Below are 16,857 nucleotides of genomic sequence, written 5' to 3' on the forward strand. Positions count from 1 at the left end.
TCAAACTCTTCTCCTGCCTTCCTGGTTCCTCCAGTTAAATCCTATCCATTCTTGTTTCCCCCCCACTGCTGTGCTTTTTGTTCCAGTTTTGTTTTTTTTTATCTCCTGGATGCTTGTAAGTTTCTGTTTTCCCATCATTGTTTTAATTAAACCTTCACTATCAATTTGACCTCTCTGCCTATGGGTCCACTTCAACTGCCACGCAACATGACGGATTTTGCAAAGTGTTGACTCACAGGTACTGAAATCAAATCCATACCACATCATAATTAATGACTACTCTGTGCTGACATATAAAATCCCAATAAAACACATCAAAGTTTATTATTGAATGACAAAACTGCAAGAAGTGTGAATCTTCTTGCAAGGCATTTTAAATGAATACCTTAGAGACAAACCTGCAGGTCTCTTATTGAGCCTGGGGTCTGGAATACAGGCATTGTTTAGGATATTTGTTTTTGTTAAAATGTCACCAACTGGCTAATACATCCCAGTATTAAGAAATTATGTAGTTATTGACACTTTTCTACTAGATTGCAGCATGTTGTACAGTCCACCAGGTAAGGCTACAAAGCATCATAACAGTCCAACTAGCTAATATTGCTGTTCGGATCATCCCTTCAGTGTTCATGTCATGTTTCTTGGCCCTGGGCTTTGGTCCTAGCTTCATCTTTCATCCATATTTAGAAAGGAGTGCATTGCCCTGTAGATTGAGGGCACCAATTAGATCACTCTGAGAGGTCTGCTGAAGTGGAACATGGTGTGCTGGAAAGCAGAGGATGACTTGAATACATGAGTACTCCTTTAGAACCGCTGTTTTGATATGTATGAGCTGTGTCTCCCTTTAAGGCGAGGCACAGTTCAATCCTGAATTTATGTTGGCAGACAGGAACATCCTGATGGAGGAATCAATTTGGTTTTGGCTGAACTGTGAAGTTGGGGAGCAACATTATTTAAGATGAACTTGAGCCTCTCCTCCCGACGAGTGGGGATGTGAGACATTGACCAGCTTATTGATGACTAAACATCTTCTTTTTTTTCCTGCTTGACTAAGCACAGCTCACCCCAACACGCACACACATCCACCATTTACCAAATACACCTTAAGCCCTATGGAGTTGGCCACTGATCAATGTAAAACCTGTCTCCTAAAAAGAGTCACAGCTCTGCAGTCAGGAGCTCACACACTGCAGTAATGCATGGAGTGGACCACAGACCAGGGAGACATGGAAAACACCCCTCAATTCATGCAAGGTAGATTTTGCCTACAACATACTTTTTGATATGCATGGTTTCTTCAGATTTATCTAAAAAAGAAAGAAACACAGAGGCTTTGCTAAACTTGATAAAATAAGGTTAGAATAAAATGCATATTACAATTTGGCTTATTACTTCTTAAGGAGCAGACTGCATTTATGAAAAGGTTTTTCACAGTCGAGATGTTAAAAACAAGAGCACACACTAAGTGTATTATTATTATTGCACAACTTGCCCCTCTGATAACAGAGTCAAAGTGAAGCTGATAAAACTACCACCAGTGAGAATTGATACATTTCCAGCAGCTCTGATGAAATGCAATCAACTGGAGCAGTCGTGTTTGACTCTGCTGTACTGGACAGACGGTTTTCTACTGTCTCAGATTTTGGCTCAGAAAATATTGAGAATAACGAAACAAGAAAACTTTCCGCATCTGGTATTGTGTTGAAATACTGCTGGTGTCCTTAGGTGATGCAAGCTGGGAATGACTGAACAGAGGGAAACCCAGAGGCTCTTCATGGTGGAAAAAGTCTGCTAACTGAGCTGGTTTGATTCACTTCTGTGCTAGAGAATATTTTGAACATTTGAAATATTTATGGTGCAATTTTTCCCAAGGAGGGTACCATATACTATATATATATATATATATATATATATATATATATATATATATATATATATATATATTTATATATATATATATATATATATATATATATATATATATATATATATATATATATATATATATATATATATATATAATCCTTGTAAAAGGAAGTTATGAAATATTGAAACCCAAAAAACGTGAAAACAGTGCAGTAGCTACTTTAACGTGTTTCTGTTGAACCTAATTTATGGATTTTGTTAATGGGAGAAATGTTAGTTGCAATGATAATCTAATATAAGACAATTGCTTTTTTTCTTCTTTCTCTTTGCTAAGCAATTCTAGCCAAACCCTTCTTTTGAAGTTAATTTCTAACTTTTGAAAAGTAACATAGATCTGCGCCCGTTGAATGAGATGTTTTCTTGTCTTTCCCACTTTGAAGAGCTGCTTAGAGAAGTACTACAAGGATTTGTGAATGCTTAATAGTTCTTTGACACTGATGGACAAAAATCAAACGAACGTTTAGTTAGTTTCACTTTATAGGATTGCAGTTGGTGTTTTTCTTTTTTTTAAAAAAAAAAAAAGCATTAAAAAAATAATTAAATAAAATAAATAAATAAAAAATGTGAGTTTGTCCTGCTGTGACAAAAAATAATACTAAAAGGATTTACTTTGACGGCCTTTACACGTTTAGAATTTAAAAACGAAGTCAGAGCTATTGTAGACCTTGTTTGGATCAGAGATGGAACAAATCGCTCTTCATGGTGGTAGAGCGATCTTCCACCATAATCCTGGCTATCCGGGAGATGACGCTGTTGCCGTGCCGCCGTCAAGGCGCGCGCGCAGCGTCAGGCATCCAGAGCGGTGCGCATCCAGTTAGTTGAAACAGTCTGCGCTGTAGTGGCCAGGCATATGCTCGAGGAGATGAGCAGAAGACGGACCATGGTGCTTTTGCCTGTTTCCGCCAGCCTGGATGAGGTTTTAGATTATCTGTAATCGTGCGCTGCTGCCACAGGATGTTCGGCGACAGAGAGGGCACTGTGTGGGACCGGGTCGGACGGCCACACCGGGACTGCATGTGCTACCTTGGACCTCCTACCACTCTTTTGCCTATGTAAGACATCTTAACTTAAAACAAAGAAATGCTCTGGGGGAAGCGGGAGAACCTGTTGCGCTCTTGATTTCACCTGTGCGCATGGAAAGTTGACTTTATGCGCTGAGCTGCTTTATAGTTGAATTTTGCACTTTATGCGCGATGAATGTTTTAAATGCAAATAAGTAGCTAAACTTACGTGGTATTTACATTTGAATGGATTTCCAGACTGGGTCGGTAAGTACAGTTTTACCGTCACATGACGATGGTTTTATAACAGCTTAGGGGCTGACAGATCAACACGAGCCTCATTGTTGGGTTGCTTCTTTTTCCCTTTTTTTTCCCACCTGGTGCTTATTCGCTATCAAGTAGGCTACTTATCTTCTCTGCATGCAAACCTAACCCTGGATAACCTCATGCCTACTGCGCGCAGTTTTTGTGGTCCAGTGCCCACTGGACGCCCTAAGATGTCACTGGAGTTGCTTCTCCATCTCTGCAAATCACTCATGATCGATTCATTAGCTACACACTCAGATAAGCCTATAATAAGAGATGCCCTGTGCGTAGTATACAATTGCAGGACCAGTCAGTTTGGTTTAGTGTCATTCACTCTGCTGCTGTGCGGACCACTGAGAGATGATGATGATCATGACTTCTCTACGGCACAAGGGAGGCGCTACGGGGCCCCTCGACGCCTGTGGGACACGCAACACCAGCCTCCCTGGTTTCGCCTCTTATTTCTCCAGGTCAAATTTTATGTGCTCCCCTTCCCTTTACTAAGCGGCCTCGCTCGGTCTGATAACATTGTCAGCCCCCTTTTGTTTTCTCTTCCCAGCGGGATGCGCAAGTCGCCCGACGTGAGCCCCAGAAGGCTTTCGGACATCAGCCCTCAGCTCAGACAGCTCAAGTACCTGGTAGTGGACGAGGCCATCAAGGAGGACCTCAAATCATCGCGCTCAGTGGAGGACATCAACAGCGCGTCCATAGAGGAGCGGATATTGCGGATCACCGGCTACTATGGATACCAGCCTTGGAGTACGAGCTACAAGAGTAAGTCTCCAAATTGGGATCTCTTTGTCGATTTGATCTCTTGATGACATGTTGATGTGAAGTTTTAATAAGAAAACAGGGTTCCTGGATAGGACACTAAAAAATCCTCATTAGATACACAGTTGACAGCTTTCATCATGTACTTAATCAGAATACTTTATATAAAGAAACTTTGAAATTGAATAAAGATTGGTATTGCAATTAATCAAGCAAATATGTTTAGTATTGGGTAAGTTCAGTTCATTTTAACAGTGCCCTATTATGCATGGATCTGCAAGTTTCACATTGTGTGCTTTCCAAAGATGGTGGAAACCGGCCTTCAGTTTGGGCCCTCTGATTTCCAAAACCTCTTTCTTCTTTGCTAATTAGTTTATAGAGCAAATATAGTTCTTAGTGTAATATTTTGTCTTCAGCACTGAATAAATTTACCATTCCTTCTGAATCAATACTGAAGAAGGTTTAATTCCAGTCATGATCTTGTTCAGTATTGCCGATAAGCACACTTGCTTTGTGTTTCTCAGTTGCTAAATCCTCAGAGTTATTTTTGTTGTTGTTGTTGTTGCTGTTGCTGCAGAAAAATGGAGCTAGTCTTTGCGTCAGTGGATCTCAAGCTTGGATTAGATTAGTGGGAATGTTGCTTCAACTAGCAGATACTTTGAATAAAGTTTGCTGTCAAAGCATCTTTTAGTTTTCATTCCTCATGCTCCTCATCCACATTGCAAACAGAGGTTACTTGTGTGAGGTGTATTGGATCTGATGCATAATAGGTGCAGATCTTGTTTGGTTGGTTCGTCTGGCATCGTAATGTTGCTGTCATTGTCTTATGACAATACACAGAATCAATGATCAGCCTTCTTGTGTTTGCTATTCTTCTGCTGCTGTCGGTTAACCGGTGGCAAATCTGCTCAATTTTATGAGAATGCAATATTTAACAGATGCAGCATCTTCAGAAATCATATGACTGTACACAACACCATCTGAGCCCTGCAGAGCTAGATGGCAACTGTTCATATTTGAGTTGTGTGTTTATTTTGGAGAACTGGCTTAATGTGGTGTAATGAAAGAAAGTGAGAAAAAATAAAATAAGAACTCTAAAATTGTATGAAAAGTGCATGTTTTTGCATGGTTGTAATTGTTCTAGTCATAGAGTCCAGAATACAACTCCTGACCAAGTTTCTTTGCAATGCAGTAGATTTGAAAGTTGCTTTGTTCAAGATACAACTTTAGAAAGAGCAGATCGGAGCAAAAATAAAGTAAATTCTGAAAGTTCCTAAAGAGGAAGAGATTGGTCTTTAAAATAGGTCCTCTGGTTTATAACATGCAGTACTTTTAAAAGAGACACCTACAGTATATGAGCTATGTTGTATATACATATGTTTATTTAATGCATCAAGAAAGATAAATTAATTGTGCATACATATGCTGAAAAAGCCCAAAATTTCATCTAACTAATTTTAACAAGAATATGCCATGCTAGATTAAAAGAAGAGTGATTATTCATTAGTTATGGTTAAATTAATGTCAGTGTGAACATCGTGAACAATAAAATCAAGTTTAGAGATAATATCCCATACGCTCAAACTATAAATGGTCATCACTGCTTCTTTCAACTCAGTGAAATGCATTTGGTAACCATATGCAAAAATTACTTTTTTTCCCAAAGTGAACTGTTGCCCCAGGTGTAGAATTCAACAAACGAGTTATAGAATGAAAAAAAAGGGGGAAAAAGCCACATATCTTTTTGTTCAATGATACACTAAATATTTTTGGGACTTTTGTTGTCTGTTGTTTGCTGCCCTGAAGGACACTGTAGATGAGCAGCTGAGTTTTTAAACATAAATATGTATTTTTATACTTATTCTAAAACTTCAGTTCTGAAAGTGCACTTGGTGAACCAAATGTAGCTAAAATAAAAAAAACTATGCCAAAATAAATGCTTTTGAGGAATTCTGATGTACTTCTGGAACACTCCAGTCTTCAGGTCCCATCTCTGCACAAAAGCTATTGTTCCATCCAAATTGTCTCTCAAAATGGAAGCTTGTTAGCTCCAGTTTAATGTGTCAGATGCTCTGGTGGTTCCTCACATTGGATTCAAAGAACTCCTGAAGAACTTGTGAACTCCTGTAGACAAAACCTCCTGCTCATTCTCAATTTTTTCCCCTTTGAGGTTTAACTTTAAAAACCAACTCCCTCAGTAGCTGGCAGGTTCTAGGTAAGGAGTCATCAGTAGATCATGAGCAACCAATCAGAAGCATAATATGGATGGGTTAGGTCACATGAAACTCAGACAAGATAAAAGGATTTTCTTCTATTTTTGTTCATGTTTTTTAACGCAACAATGAAACCAATAATGCCAAATACTATTTCCATACATCAAACTCCATTTCCAGCAGTTGTTTCCGCATAAGATTTCAAAAATATAATCATTCTATTTAATAAAAAGAAGACTTCTGATTAAGAGTTAAACATAGTTATCTTTATTTAAAGTTATCTAACCTACGTCAAAGCCTTTTTGAATTCCTGCATCAGCAAAGTAAAAGATTTTTCTCTTTTCTGAGATTTAGACAATACTGCTGAGGCGATAAAAATATTAATGTGTTATAGATTTAGGGACACCATCAGTATCACCAACTGTTAGGTTAAATATAAATCAGGTCCATCAGGGACAGTTTAAAGGCCCTTCGAAGAATGCAATTAAAGTAAATGAAAGATCATATCTAGTATATTCTGTGCAGTAGATAAATTATTTCTTACCATAAATCTAAACTATTAATTTGCACTAGTTAATGGCAAAATGCTAACTATGAAATATTGCAGAAGAATTATAGTAAAATAAGGACAAAACTCAAGTAACTTCATGTGCTGGGAATTTACAAATATCATTATGAGCAATGTTTTAAAATCATTAAGGCAACTTGTTATTTTTGAGCGTTCATTTTACCAACTCGGCTGACCGATTTTGCATGATTTGCTTTCAGACATAATTGTCGAAACTAGTCATTAGAGCACTTGAGCTGCCATTAAAAGGAGCGAGAGGCATGACACATTTTTTTTATTCTGCTGGATGCCCAAAAACACTGTAGATCCAGTGGGAGAGAAGGAAGTGTTAATCTAAACTGCATCTAGGTATTTTTAAAATACAGCAAATTTTAAAACACATCCAAAATGTTGGAAATACTTACATTTACACATGGTTGTGTGTAGCTCTCGTCATACCATTTCCGAAGCACTATTATTTCCAGCAAATTTGCACCATTGTCTAAATGAATGCATTTAGACATTTAGTCAAAGTTGTGATGTGTGGAGACAGAATCTGCACACACTTCAGACAGATTTCATTGTCAAAGAAACCAGTTCTCCCTAGCAGTCAAACACACAACACAACTACCAGGACTCGCTGGGAACAACAAAAGCAACATTTAACGCTAAGGAGTGGAGGACTCGATGCTGAAGGCAGCCAATTTCAAAAGAGGCTGCAGGCAGAGTGCTTCTCAGCAGAGCGCAAACAGTCCTGTTTGTTTCATTTAGCACCAACCTTTCCAAATTGGCACTTGTGCTCTTTTGCACAGCGGTAAGCTGGGTGAAAGCGGGAGATGCTGGTCAGTCATGACTCAGGCTGCAGATAAGAGGTGGCTTTGCCTTTTGTTTGGACTTAATAGATCATCTCAGTGTCCTAAGAGGGAGGCTTCAGGGTTCACACACATGCACAGACACATGCTGTATTCTGTAGCAGAAATTTGAGCTTAACAAAGTGCGAAAAAAACTTAGCTTTTCATTGAGTCAGTGAGTCACGTTCCCCCTGAATCCAGTACATGCAAACTCAAAGCAGCATTGAAGTAGTGTTTTGCTTTTGATGTGGCAGACATTAGTGATTTATGCTGCTGCTTTGTCCATTTTACCCCATGGTACCATTGCCCTGTATTTAAGCTGGGTTAGGCTTTTGTGGACAAGGCTATGTGATAGCCACAATAATGTATGTCTACTGCTTGAATGCAAGTTAATGTGAGAGCTTTCTCCTTTCAAACAGTACAGCCAAAATGGTAGCAGCCATTTCCCTTTTAGAAGATGAAAGTGTTGCTACATCTTCCTGAGAGAATTTTTTTTTTACTTTTCTTTGAAAAACAGATGGAGAGATCGGTCTCAGAGTCAGAGAAAATGAAGACTTAACAGAGAAGATAGTGAGAACAGATGACCAAATGTAATTCCAACCAGAAGTTTGTATTCACTCATCATTAATATTTTTTTTTCTAGGAAGTGACCATAGGGCATTCAGCATGAATGATTCTGTAAAGCAAGAATTCCCAGGAAGGTGAATAGGATTACATTTATTGTGTATTTTTCTCATTTTCACAAACACAGTTGAAACAAATATAAGCATTCATCATCTAAAGTGAATTTGAAATTGAAGGAAGCTAACATCAAGCTTCTGGAATGTTCTGTCTTAATTCCAAAATGAGACATTGTGAAAACTATTAAACTGTACTAAAAGTCTCTGTCCAGGACAGAAAACCTACCAACACTTCTGATAATAAGGGATGCCTAGCAGGTAGAATTATGACTGAACTACTTTTGATGGCTACAAAGCGAATACCTTGTCTGCAATATTTAGCTGAACCTCTATATACCTATTGTCTATACACACTTATTTGAGTGATTGTTGTGCTGGTTGTATGTCCAGCAGTTATTTGGCAAGAGGTGAGGTTCACCTGGGCAGGTCATCAGTCCATCATAGAGCAACACAGAGACACATAAGATCAACAACCATGTACAAACACATTCATGCAGGACAAAAAAATGCAAAAAGGACAAATTAAGCAAACAGTTATGATTATGGGAGAAATCTGATGTACCGAGAGAGAAACACTGAAAACGAGAGGAGAATAAACTGACTTCATGCATAAAGAACCCAGGTGCTAACTCCTAACCAAAAATTCATTTATTTGTATTTTGACCTTATGTGGACTAGGCATAGTCTGCAAAAAAATAAAAATAAAATCTAACGTGTGCCCAATTATTATTTCTAAAATGCACTGAAGTCCTTGGTTATTTAAATATTCCGGAGAGGAAAAAAAAATCAATCATTATGAGCCCAAAATGTATTCATTCATGCCGTGTATGTAACTATCTCCCTGGAGTTGTATGCCACAAATTAGTATCTCACTCATCACTTCATGTATTCATGTATTCTCTATATATAACTACTTATTTTGTATATTTTCATGTTTGCAGATGGTAAATTTGCTTAGCTTGAATATTTAACAAAAAAAGTGGCTGACAGACATCTCATCACTGTGAAAGACATTTGAACTTTCCAGTTTTATTACAGAGTGGAAGAACTACGACAGTCAGATACATTCTGACTTTTCTGCCTCATGTGTTCCCTCTCACCGCTCAGTATTACTTCTGCTGAATTTGAGCAGGATGTCATCCGATAACACCTCCCCGATATTACGGATAATAAAACCCATCTGGATGTCATCCTCTCAGATAGATAAGAATTTCAAGTGGAAAAAATGGTGAAATGTTAAAGTTATCAAAAATGTTTTTACTTGCTGAAACCATGAAAAGAAAGTGGATGAGAGTGGATCATTACCATTTTTTTTATCCGAAGAACACACCACATTTTTTGTTTCTTAATTAAATTAAGAAAATTAAGAAACCTAAGAAAACATAAGAAACAGGTAACAGGGGCAATTTGTCAGAACATTAACTAAAAACAATGACCTACGATTTGTTGTGTTGTTCTGAATGCATTAGTGACTGTATAGTTGCTCAGGAAGACTTTCCAGGCATGAGTCAGGTTTGAGGGCAAACAGAGGATGATGTTTGAGCAGATAGAAAGTATGTTTTCTTAGATCAGGTCACTGCCTTTGTCGGTGAAATTGTTATTTTGGGTTTGTGATGGTCTTCTGAGCAGTGAACCATTTGTCAGACAAACAGACTTGGTTCATTTTCCTAATTTACTCACACTATCCATCACAAATGTAACTCCCCTCTGGAGCAAATTTAGAGCTTCACGAGGCATGAAATGAGGTTGGGTTCTATTTTAAGCTGAGGGGTTGGACGTGGTGAGACACAACAGTAGGGCAGGTTTGAGTGAGCATGTACCCACATACATGTTCAGTGCTGCCAGTTACAGGTTTGGGGGAGATATGGCTCAACGGTAGAGGACTCCTTTCAACTCAGCCGGAGCAGAGAGGAAAAGCGCAGTAGCTGGGCAAATGCAGAGGGTTTACTAATCTTTCTGTGAAAGAAAACTATTCGAGTTGAGGAAAACATCCTTTGTACAGCAGTTTTCATGTTTTGTGATTGAGCAGTGAGGCAAATTTACTTCAGGCTACAAAAAGCAAATTTAGATTCAGTGCCTAGAGCCCTTTGTTATTCCTGTAAAGGCTTCCCTGAGCAGTTTTTACTGTTTGATTATGCTCATTTTATCTTTTTTTTTGTTTTTTTTCTTGGAGGCTGTTGCCGTTACCATGGCAAAGTTTTCTTGGTCTGCAACAGAGTCACAAAATGAAAAGAAAAAGGCTGACCTGTGTGTGACTTTCTCATTATTTACATGCAAAATGTGCTTGGCAAGTCGTTTTTTGTTTTTGACTAGTTCTTCTCCTCTGTGCACATCTGTAGCTGCTGTCAAAGCAAAACTCCTGCTCTCAGTGAATGTATTAGAGATCAATCAGGGTCAGAATCATGTGTGCATGGCATTTTGGCTCTCAGATTCTGCGTGCTCACATGCTCATCTACAGTCCTCCACAAGGAGATAAGACAATAACAGACTGAGGTGGTCATATCTCTGTCCAGTTATCTCTAAGAGGCTACTAGTGCTGTGCATAACATATGACATTTTAAAACTATCTGATACCACTAGCTCTGTAACATCTGGATATTATTAATAATTAATATATTTATGTAATAGGGTTGTAGGACATTTTGAAATGTGTATTAATGAGAACATGCTGCCACATTGAGTTCATCCAAACATGCAGGCTTTTCTATTTGTAGTTACTAATGTATCAATAGCTGTAAAGTCATGCCGATTAACTGGAAGAGCAGAATCTTTAGTTTCGATTTTCTGTCTGCCAAAGGGAGTAAAATGTTGGAGACAGAGTCCGCAAATACAGACTTGGATTGTGAGCCATTTCAGCAGATTTTTATTAAACACAAAGTAATTTTTAGAGTTGTACTATGAAATTGTGTTCTTCAATCTGTGACTAAAAAACTTCCTGTTTGTCTTTGTGGTTTTTAGGTTCTGCTGTCAAGGAAAAAACCCTAAGATGTTTTTTGACACATCTAATAATGTAGTTTCTCCTATTACTCCCAGTGTGCCAGAATTTCCAAGATGTGAGAGAAATGTTTTTTACATTTTGGCTAACAAAGTTGGAGCCATCAGGTTCAACATAACATCTCTCGCCATCCATTTTCCTCAGAGTCTGATCTCAGACATAAACAGGAAATCATAGCTCTAATTGGTGACATAAAATCTGCTTCATCCCCTCTAGGCATTTGTGTTCAGACTTCTTTATTCATTAGGGTGTTCAGTCTCTGCATGGTGGACATGATTCATGTGTCCTTAAAATCTTTTAAAGACACATAATAGCTCAAAAAAGCTATTATGCTCAAATAGCTAATAGCTCAAAAAGTATTTTTTGAGCTATTAGAGAAAAACACAATTTGGACCAATCTCCTTTAAGCAGCCACAGATGTGGTGTGAACCAAATTTTAAACTTTTCTCTCCAAAGACTCTTTGCTCTTCAGCTTAATAATATACTGTAGTTGACCAGCTAAAGTTTTATTATCCAAATAAATGTATCTGCTTGTTAGCCTTAATAAGCATATTTTTAAATACTAAGTTAACAGAAGCTGCTGTAAATGATGACAGACATGTTGGAGTTTTTGTCAAGTGAAAAACTCCAGTTTTTCTTTTGAATTTTTCTGTTTTCTGAGATCATTCCTCTGACTTTGATGCTGTTGCTCATAGTATCCAGATGAACAGATTTAAGGATTCAACGAGGATCAATGGTTTTGTTTTATTTTTCTTGTTCATATTTTTCTAAAAGATCTTCTAGTGTGGAAATTAGGTCATATCAGAAATAATTGTCCTCAAGACACTTTTTAAGGCCCTATCCTTGTCTTACTTTATGTCCTTCCACTGGGACAGATTGTAAGGCACTATAATAATGTCATTTATCCTTCTGTATTCTTTCAAGCCATCTGAGCTTCCCAAATTGAACAGTCTAACCGATTGTCTGGTAAATATCAAGAAACTAAGTGCTCTTGCACAGTGAACAACAAACAAACTTATTGCAGATAATAACATTCATGCCCAGGGATGCCCAACTCTAGTAGTTATTGCAAGCGACTGGGTACATCTTGCATTAATTGTCAGTCCATCACAGGGCATCGCCAAGACCATCAGTCATGTCTTTGGGCTGTGGGAAGAACCCAGAGCACTGAACGACTCCCACACATACATGTAGAGAAAGTGCAAACTTCTTGCAGAAAGACCCCCTTCTTGCTGCAAGGCAACAGTAAAGCTGTTAGCGTGATCTATTTAAAGCCCGCTACATGATTTAGCTGCATGATTTCTGCAATTAAGCGACATCCCAGCAGGCTCCTTTAGAAACTGGCCTCTGAAATCTGTTTTTTTTTTCACATGAGAATCAATCCAAACTGCTGATTTGAATTTGCTGTTATAATTTGAGGAATATATATAAACTGACCCTGCTGCTGTCAAAAGCTGAACAGTAGATCACTATGCATGTTTTTTTAAACAGAGTTATGCTGATAGTCATACCTCTTTTAGCCAAAATCAATTTGGTTTAACTTCAGATTGTATGAAATGTAGCAACTAGAATGTAAAGAGTTTACAGCAGATGTGTTTTGGTTTCCTTAAACTGCTCACATCAAATCTTAAAATCTGTTTATCTTTTAGTACCTGCCTTATATTGAGAAGCTGAATATATTTCAGACTTGCTGTAACCCTTTTTGTTCTCTAGAGTTCTTAGCTCTGTAGGCTTAAGGTTGCTGATGGTGACATTCCCTTGTAGTTCAACTCAGTGGAAGAGAGAAAAGAGGTTTCAAAAGCATTCATAGGGTTTTTTATATAATATCTACAATTAGATCTATAGCTTTATTGTTTGCTGCTTTAAAGTTGCAGAAAACATTATGTATTTTAAGATAATAAATTCTGCTTGACATGTTTTTTATGTAAGCTTTTTGTGAATTTATCTGTGAAAAATGCGACATAAATAAACTTTACTTGTACATTTTCATGTTCAGTCAGAACACCACTGTTAAACCTTGTCTGCAGAGGTATATTTTGAGCTGTTATCCCTCCAGTACAGTGGGAGCAGTTTCTGTTGTGTAACATTGCATCTATAATTGAAGAGGATGCATAGATCAGCACACACCTGCTTCAGAAGTCCCTTTTGTGCGTATAGAGCTGGAGGAGCTGCAGATCAGATCTGTCACACCGAGGAAGAAAACCTCCAATCTTGTCTCTCACAGCTGTTCGTCTGGCTTTGTGTGCCATGCAAAGTGGTGGAGTTTACTGTAGTGTGGAAGGAGTTAGCAGAGCCACCGACAGTCCACCAAACTTAAAACAAAAAATGCAGTTTATCTCAGAAGTCAGACTAAAGTCCTCTTGTATGTCACCTTGCATGGGCTATAACATTATATTTCAAAAATGCATGCATGAAACATGTGCATCTATTTCAACGCTCAATGTAGCCATTTATATAGTCAGCTACTGTTACCGGTTGTGTTTTTCAGAATTATTCCTAAGGACAAAACCTCTAACCAAATCATGGCTTTGATCCTCAGTTCTTGGGACTTGTGCTTCCTTCTCATGGAAATTTTGCTCAGAGGAAAATCCTGCCCTCCTGTCATCCCTTTCTCTTCCTCACTTCTTTTATCTGCTGTTAATTAGAACCTGTGAAGTGATGACTCCTATCTCTGTGTAATTAATTAAGGGTCAGTTGAGGTCATACACAGCACATCATTTTTTGCTCTGGCCACTGAACAGCCAGGCTTAACAGGGAGAGCAAACTGTCAGCGGGGTTGCTGAAGTAATTAAGCCGCTTATTTGGGTGTTTTAATAAAAGAACATGGAGAGAATCAGAACTTGTAACACTATGAAATGTGGATGTAAGCTATCCTTATGTGATTTATACACTTCTGAACTTGAATATATTCTCGTATTATTATTCTCGTAAAAAAAAAAGAAAAGTGACATGGAAGGTAAGGTAAGGTTATCTATATGGCAGTCTTCACACACAAAACAAATTAAAGTGCTTTACAGAACATCAAAAGAAAGACAAGTAGTGTCTATGTGTGTCTGTGCCTGATATATTTTTGGTTCAAATGTGTTAGTTGGTCATGCAGTGAAGTAACTTACTATAGATCAGCCAGACATTGTATTCAAGTAAGAGAAGCGATATTTCAAGATAATAAAACTCAAGTAGAAGTAAATTTTGTGCTTGAGTTAGCTGAATCTATGCTAGAAATGCTTTTATTTGTCTATTTAAAGTTACTCATATACATGGAAATCACTAAATGTAACTAGTTACTGCCCACCTCTGATAAAAATAAATGTCAAGTTACCAGCAGATCATATCACTGACTCAAACACTTAAAAAGCATCAGCTGTGGGAAAGTGTTAGATGGATGTATCACACCCACTTCACAATATATTAATCATTTCCCTTCAATAAAAAATAGAAATCTGAAAGTGTTTGTTACTCATCCATGACTCAGAGCACAGGCCTGAGTAACAATATGACTCAGGAAGAGTTCACAACATGTCTCCAGCTGGCACTCACTGAGAGCGTCTGTAATCAGAACTGTGACAATAATAATAATAATAATAATAATAATAATAATAATAATAATAATAATAAATAATGGAGGAAGTGGGTTGCGGTCTAAGAGAGAAATTCAAATGATTGACTTTTGAAGTATTCAGCTATGGTATAAAACAGTATTACTTTAATTGGCAAAAACAAAAAGAACTTTCTTTGCAGGAGACAGTTGGCAGTGGTATAATTTATTTGACTCTGCAATCTATTTACTCTGCAAACTGCAAAAGCATTAGCGAAACTAACAATGATGTCCTGGCATTAACAGTTTTATTGCCTTGCTCAACATCATATTACCAGCAGGCATGACACAATACTATAAGATTATATACGGTTCAATTAAAAGACTTTTCCAGTGGCAAAAGTTCACATCGGAAAGGTCATATTCCCCCTGCGGCAAATTTTCCTTCAACAAACAACTTTGTTTTTGCTTTTCAGAGATAAAGCATGCCCAAGTTTCACATTAGCAATAAAAGAAAATAAAATATATTAATGTTGTCATTTTGCATCTGGTAGCATCTTCCTAATTTGTGCCGTTGGGTGTCCATGGTGACATTGTGGATTACACTTTGTGTTACTAAACGCTTTGGATGAAAGACCCACACAGTTTGTGGTGTGTGTATATATACACACAGTGAGCCGACTATGACTGCTTTTTTTTGGCAAGATAGGACCATCAATCACTTGAATCTTAGCCATGTTCTTCATGAAACCTCTTACTTCTTTCACATCCATATCAGATTTCTATTGGAGAAATATTGACTAAGTATTTGATGTCTGTAGCATCTGATGGATTATTGCTTTTTTTAAGAGACCAGAACAGATCTATTTTTGAAAGGAAGAATTAATCGAGAACCAAGGATGACACTTTAATAAAGAATTTAACATGACACAATGTAACATGACAGAAAAGAATCACATTTAACTAAAGATAAACATTAACATAAAATCTAAACCCATACACCAAAAACAGAACACAAAAAGGAGCTAAAAATCACAATTAAATACAATTAGGAATCATAGTGACAAACTGAAAAATAGCAACTCAAAATGATCCCAATACAAAACCAAGTAGCAATCAAAACACAAAGACCCTCAGATTCTGACAAATAACAGTTCTGGCACATTTCGATTTCTCTTTAAGATCTGTATGCAACAATGAAATGTTTGTTTTCTACTTTCTGCATCAACTGGAAATGTTGCTGTCTTTGCAACAAAATGTTTATAGTCAACTTCTTACAGCTAAATAGCTATTGTTGTCTGAATCAATGAATGAAAATCTTCAAAAAACAGTTAAAGCCTCGAGGTGATGGGACCATTAAATATAACCCATTAAACATGTCTCATTCTGTGCTATTTTTCTTCTTGCCAGTTTGGACATTTAAAAATGTAATAGTCACCATATCAAATTACTTTTTTTTGACAACATTGATTAAAACAAGTAACTGCTGGGTCCAATTTAATTTTGTTTGACATGGTCATGGAAATGTCTGAGTGGACGGGAAGATGGATGAAGCTGAATACAATTCTGAAATTTCAGAATTACACACACACTCACACTAAAGACTATGACAGAGTAGGGCATAAATACAATACTACAATGGAATAGTTTAAATTGAAGCATGTTCATGATTTGAAATGGTCCAAAGAAATTCCAAACTGAAATGAAATTATGAATGTAGAAATTTAAACTTGAAATGTGTTTGCAGATTGTCCTAATCCAATCTGATCTTCTGTTTTGTAAAGAAAAACGGCAAAAGAAATCAGTCCATGGTCACATGTAGATGTATAGGCCTCATTTTCACATTTATTTGTACAATGAATTGAAAACGCCATCATTTTTCCTCTACTTAATGATGTGACATTATGGTTGTTATGCAACAAATCAAGAAAATTAAGCTGTACCTTTTATAAAGCAGTGTGTATTTTTGATAAGAATATGGGTTCTCTGTTCACCTAAGAGGCCATCTGGTGAATTTAAAGTGCAGCTTTCT

At 37.3% G+C, this 16,857-nt stretch overlaps 1 protein-coding gene across 2 annotated transcripts in view; it reads left to right on the forward strand.

The window, feature by feature from the left end:
* The first annotated feature begins 2,745 nt into the window (after window positions 1-2,745).
* The window catches only part of slc35f3 (solute carrier family 35 member F3), a 53,379-nt gene continuing 39,267 nt past the window's right edge, over window positions 2,746-16,857 (forward strand). The window contains exons 1-2 of one of the 2 annotated variants that reach the window (XM_005807631.3): window positions 2,746-2,978; window positions 3,793-4,007. In XM_005807631.3, coding sequence (XP_005807688.2) covers window positions 2,881-2,978; window positions 3,793-4,007 — 313 coding nt within the window. In that variant the 5' untranslated portion in view covers window positions 2,746-2,880. Of the gene's footprint in view, window positions 2,979-3,397; window positions 3,704-3,792; window positions 4,008-16,857 lie in introns of those variants that run through there. The other variant, XM_023326882.1, reaches the window with a different exon arrangement.

This window comes from Xiphophorus maculatus, chromosome 22 (assembly GCF_002775205.1).
Source record: "Xiphophorus maculatus strain JP 163 A chromosome 22, X_maculatus-5.0-male, whole genome shotgun sequence".
In the NCBI taxonomy this organism is placed as follows: domain Eukaryota; kingdom Metazoa; phylum Chordata; class Actinopteri; order Cyprinodontiformes; family Poeciliidae; genus Xiphophorus; species Xiphophorus maculatus.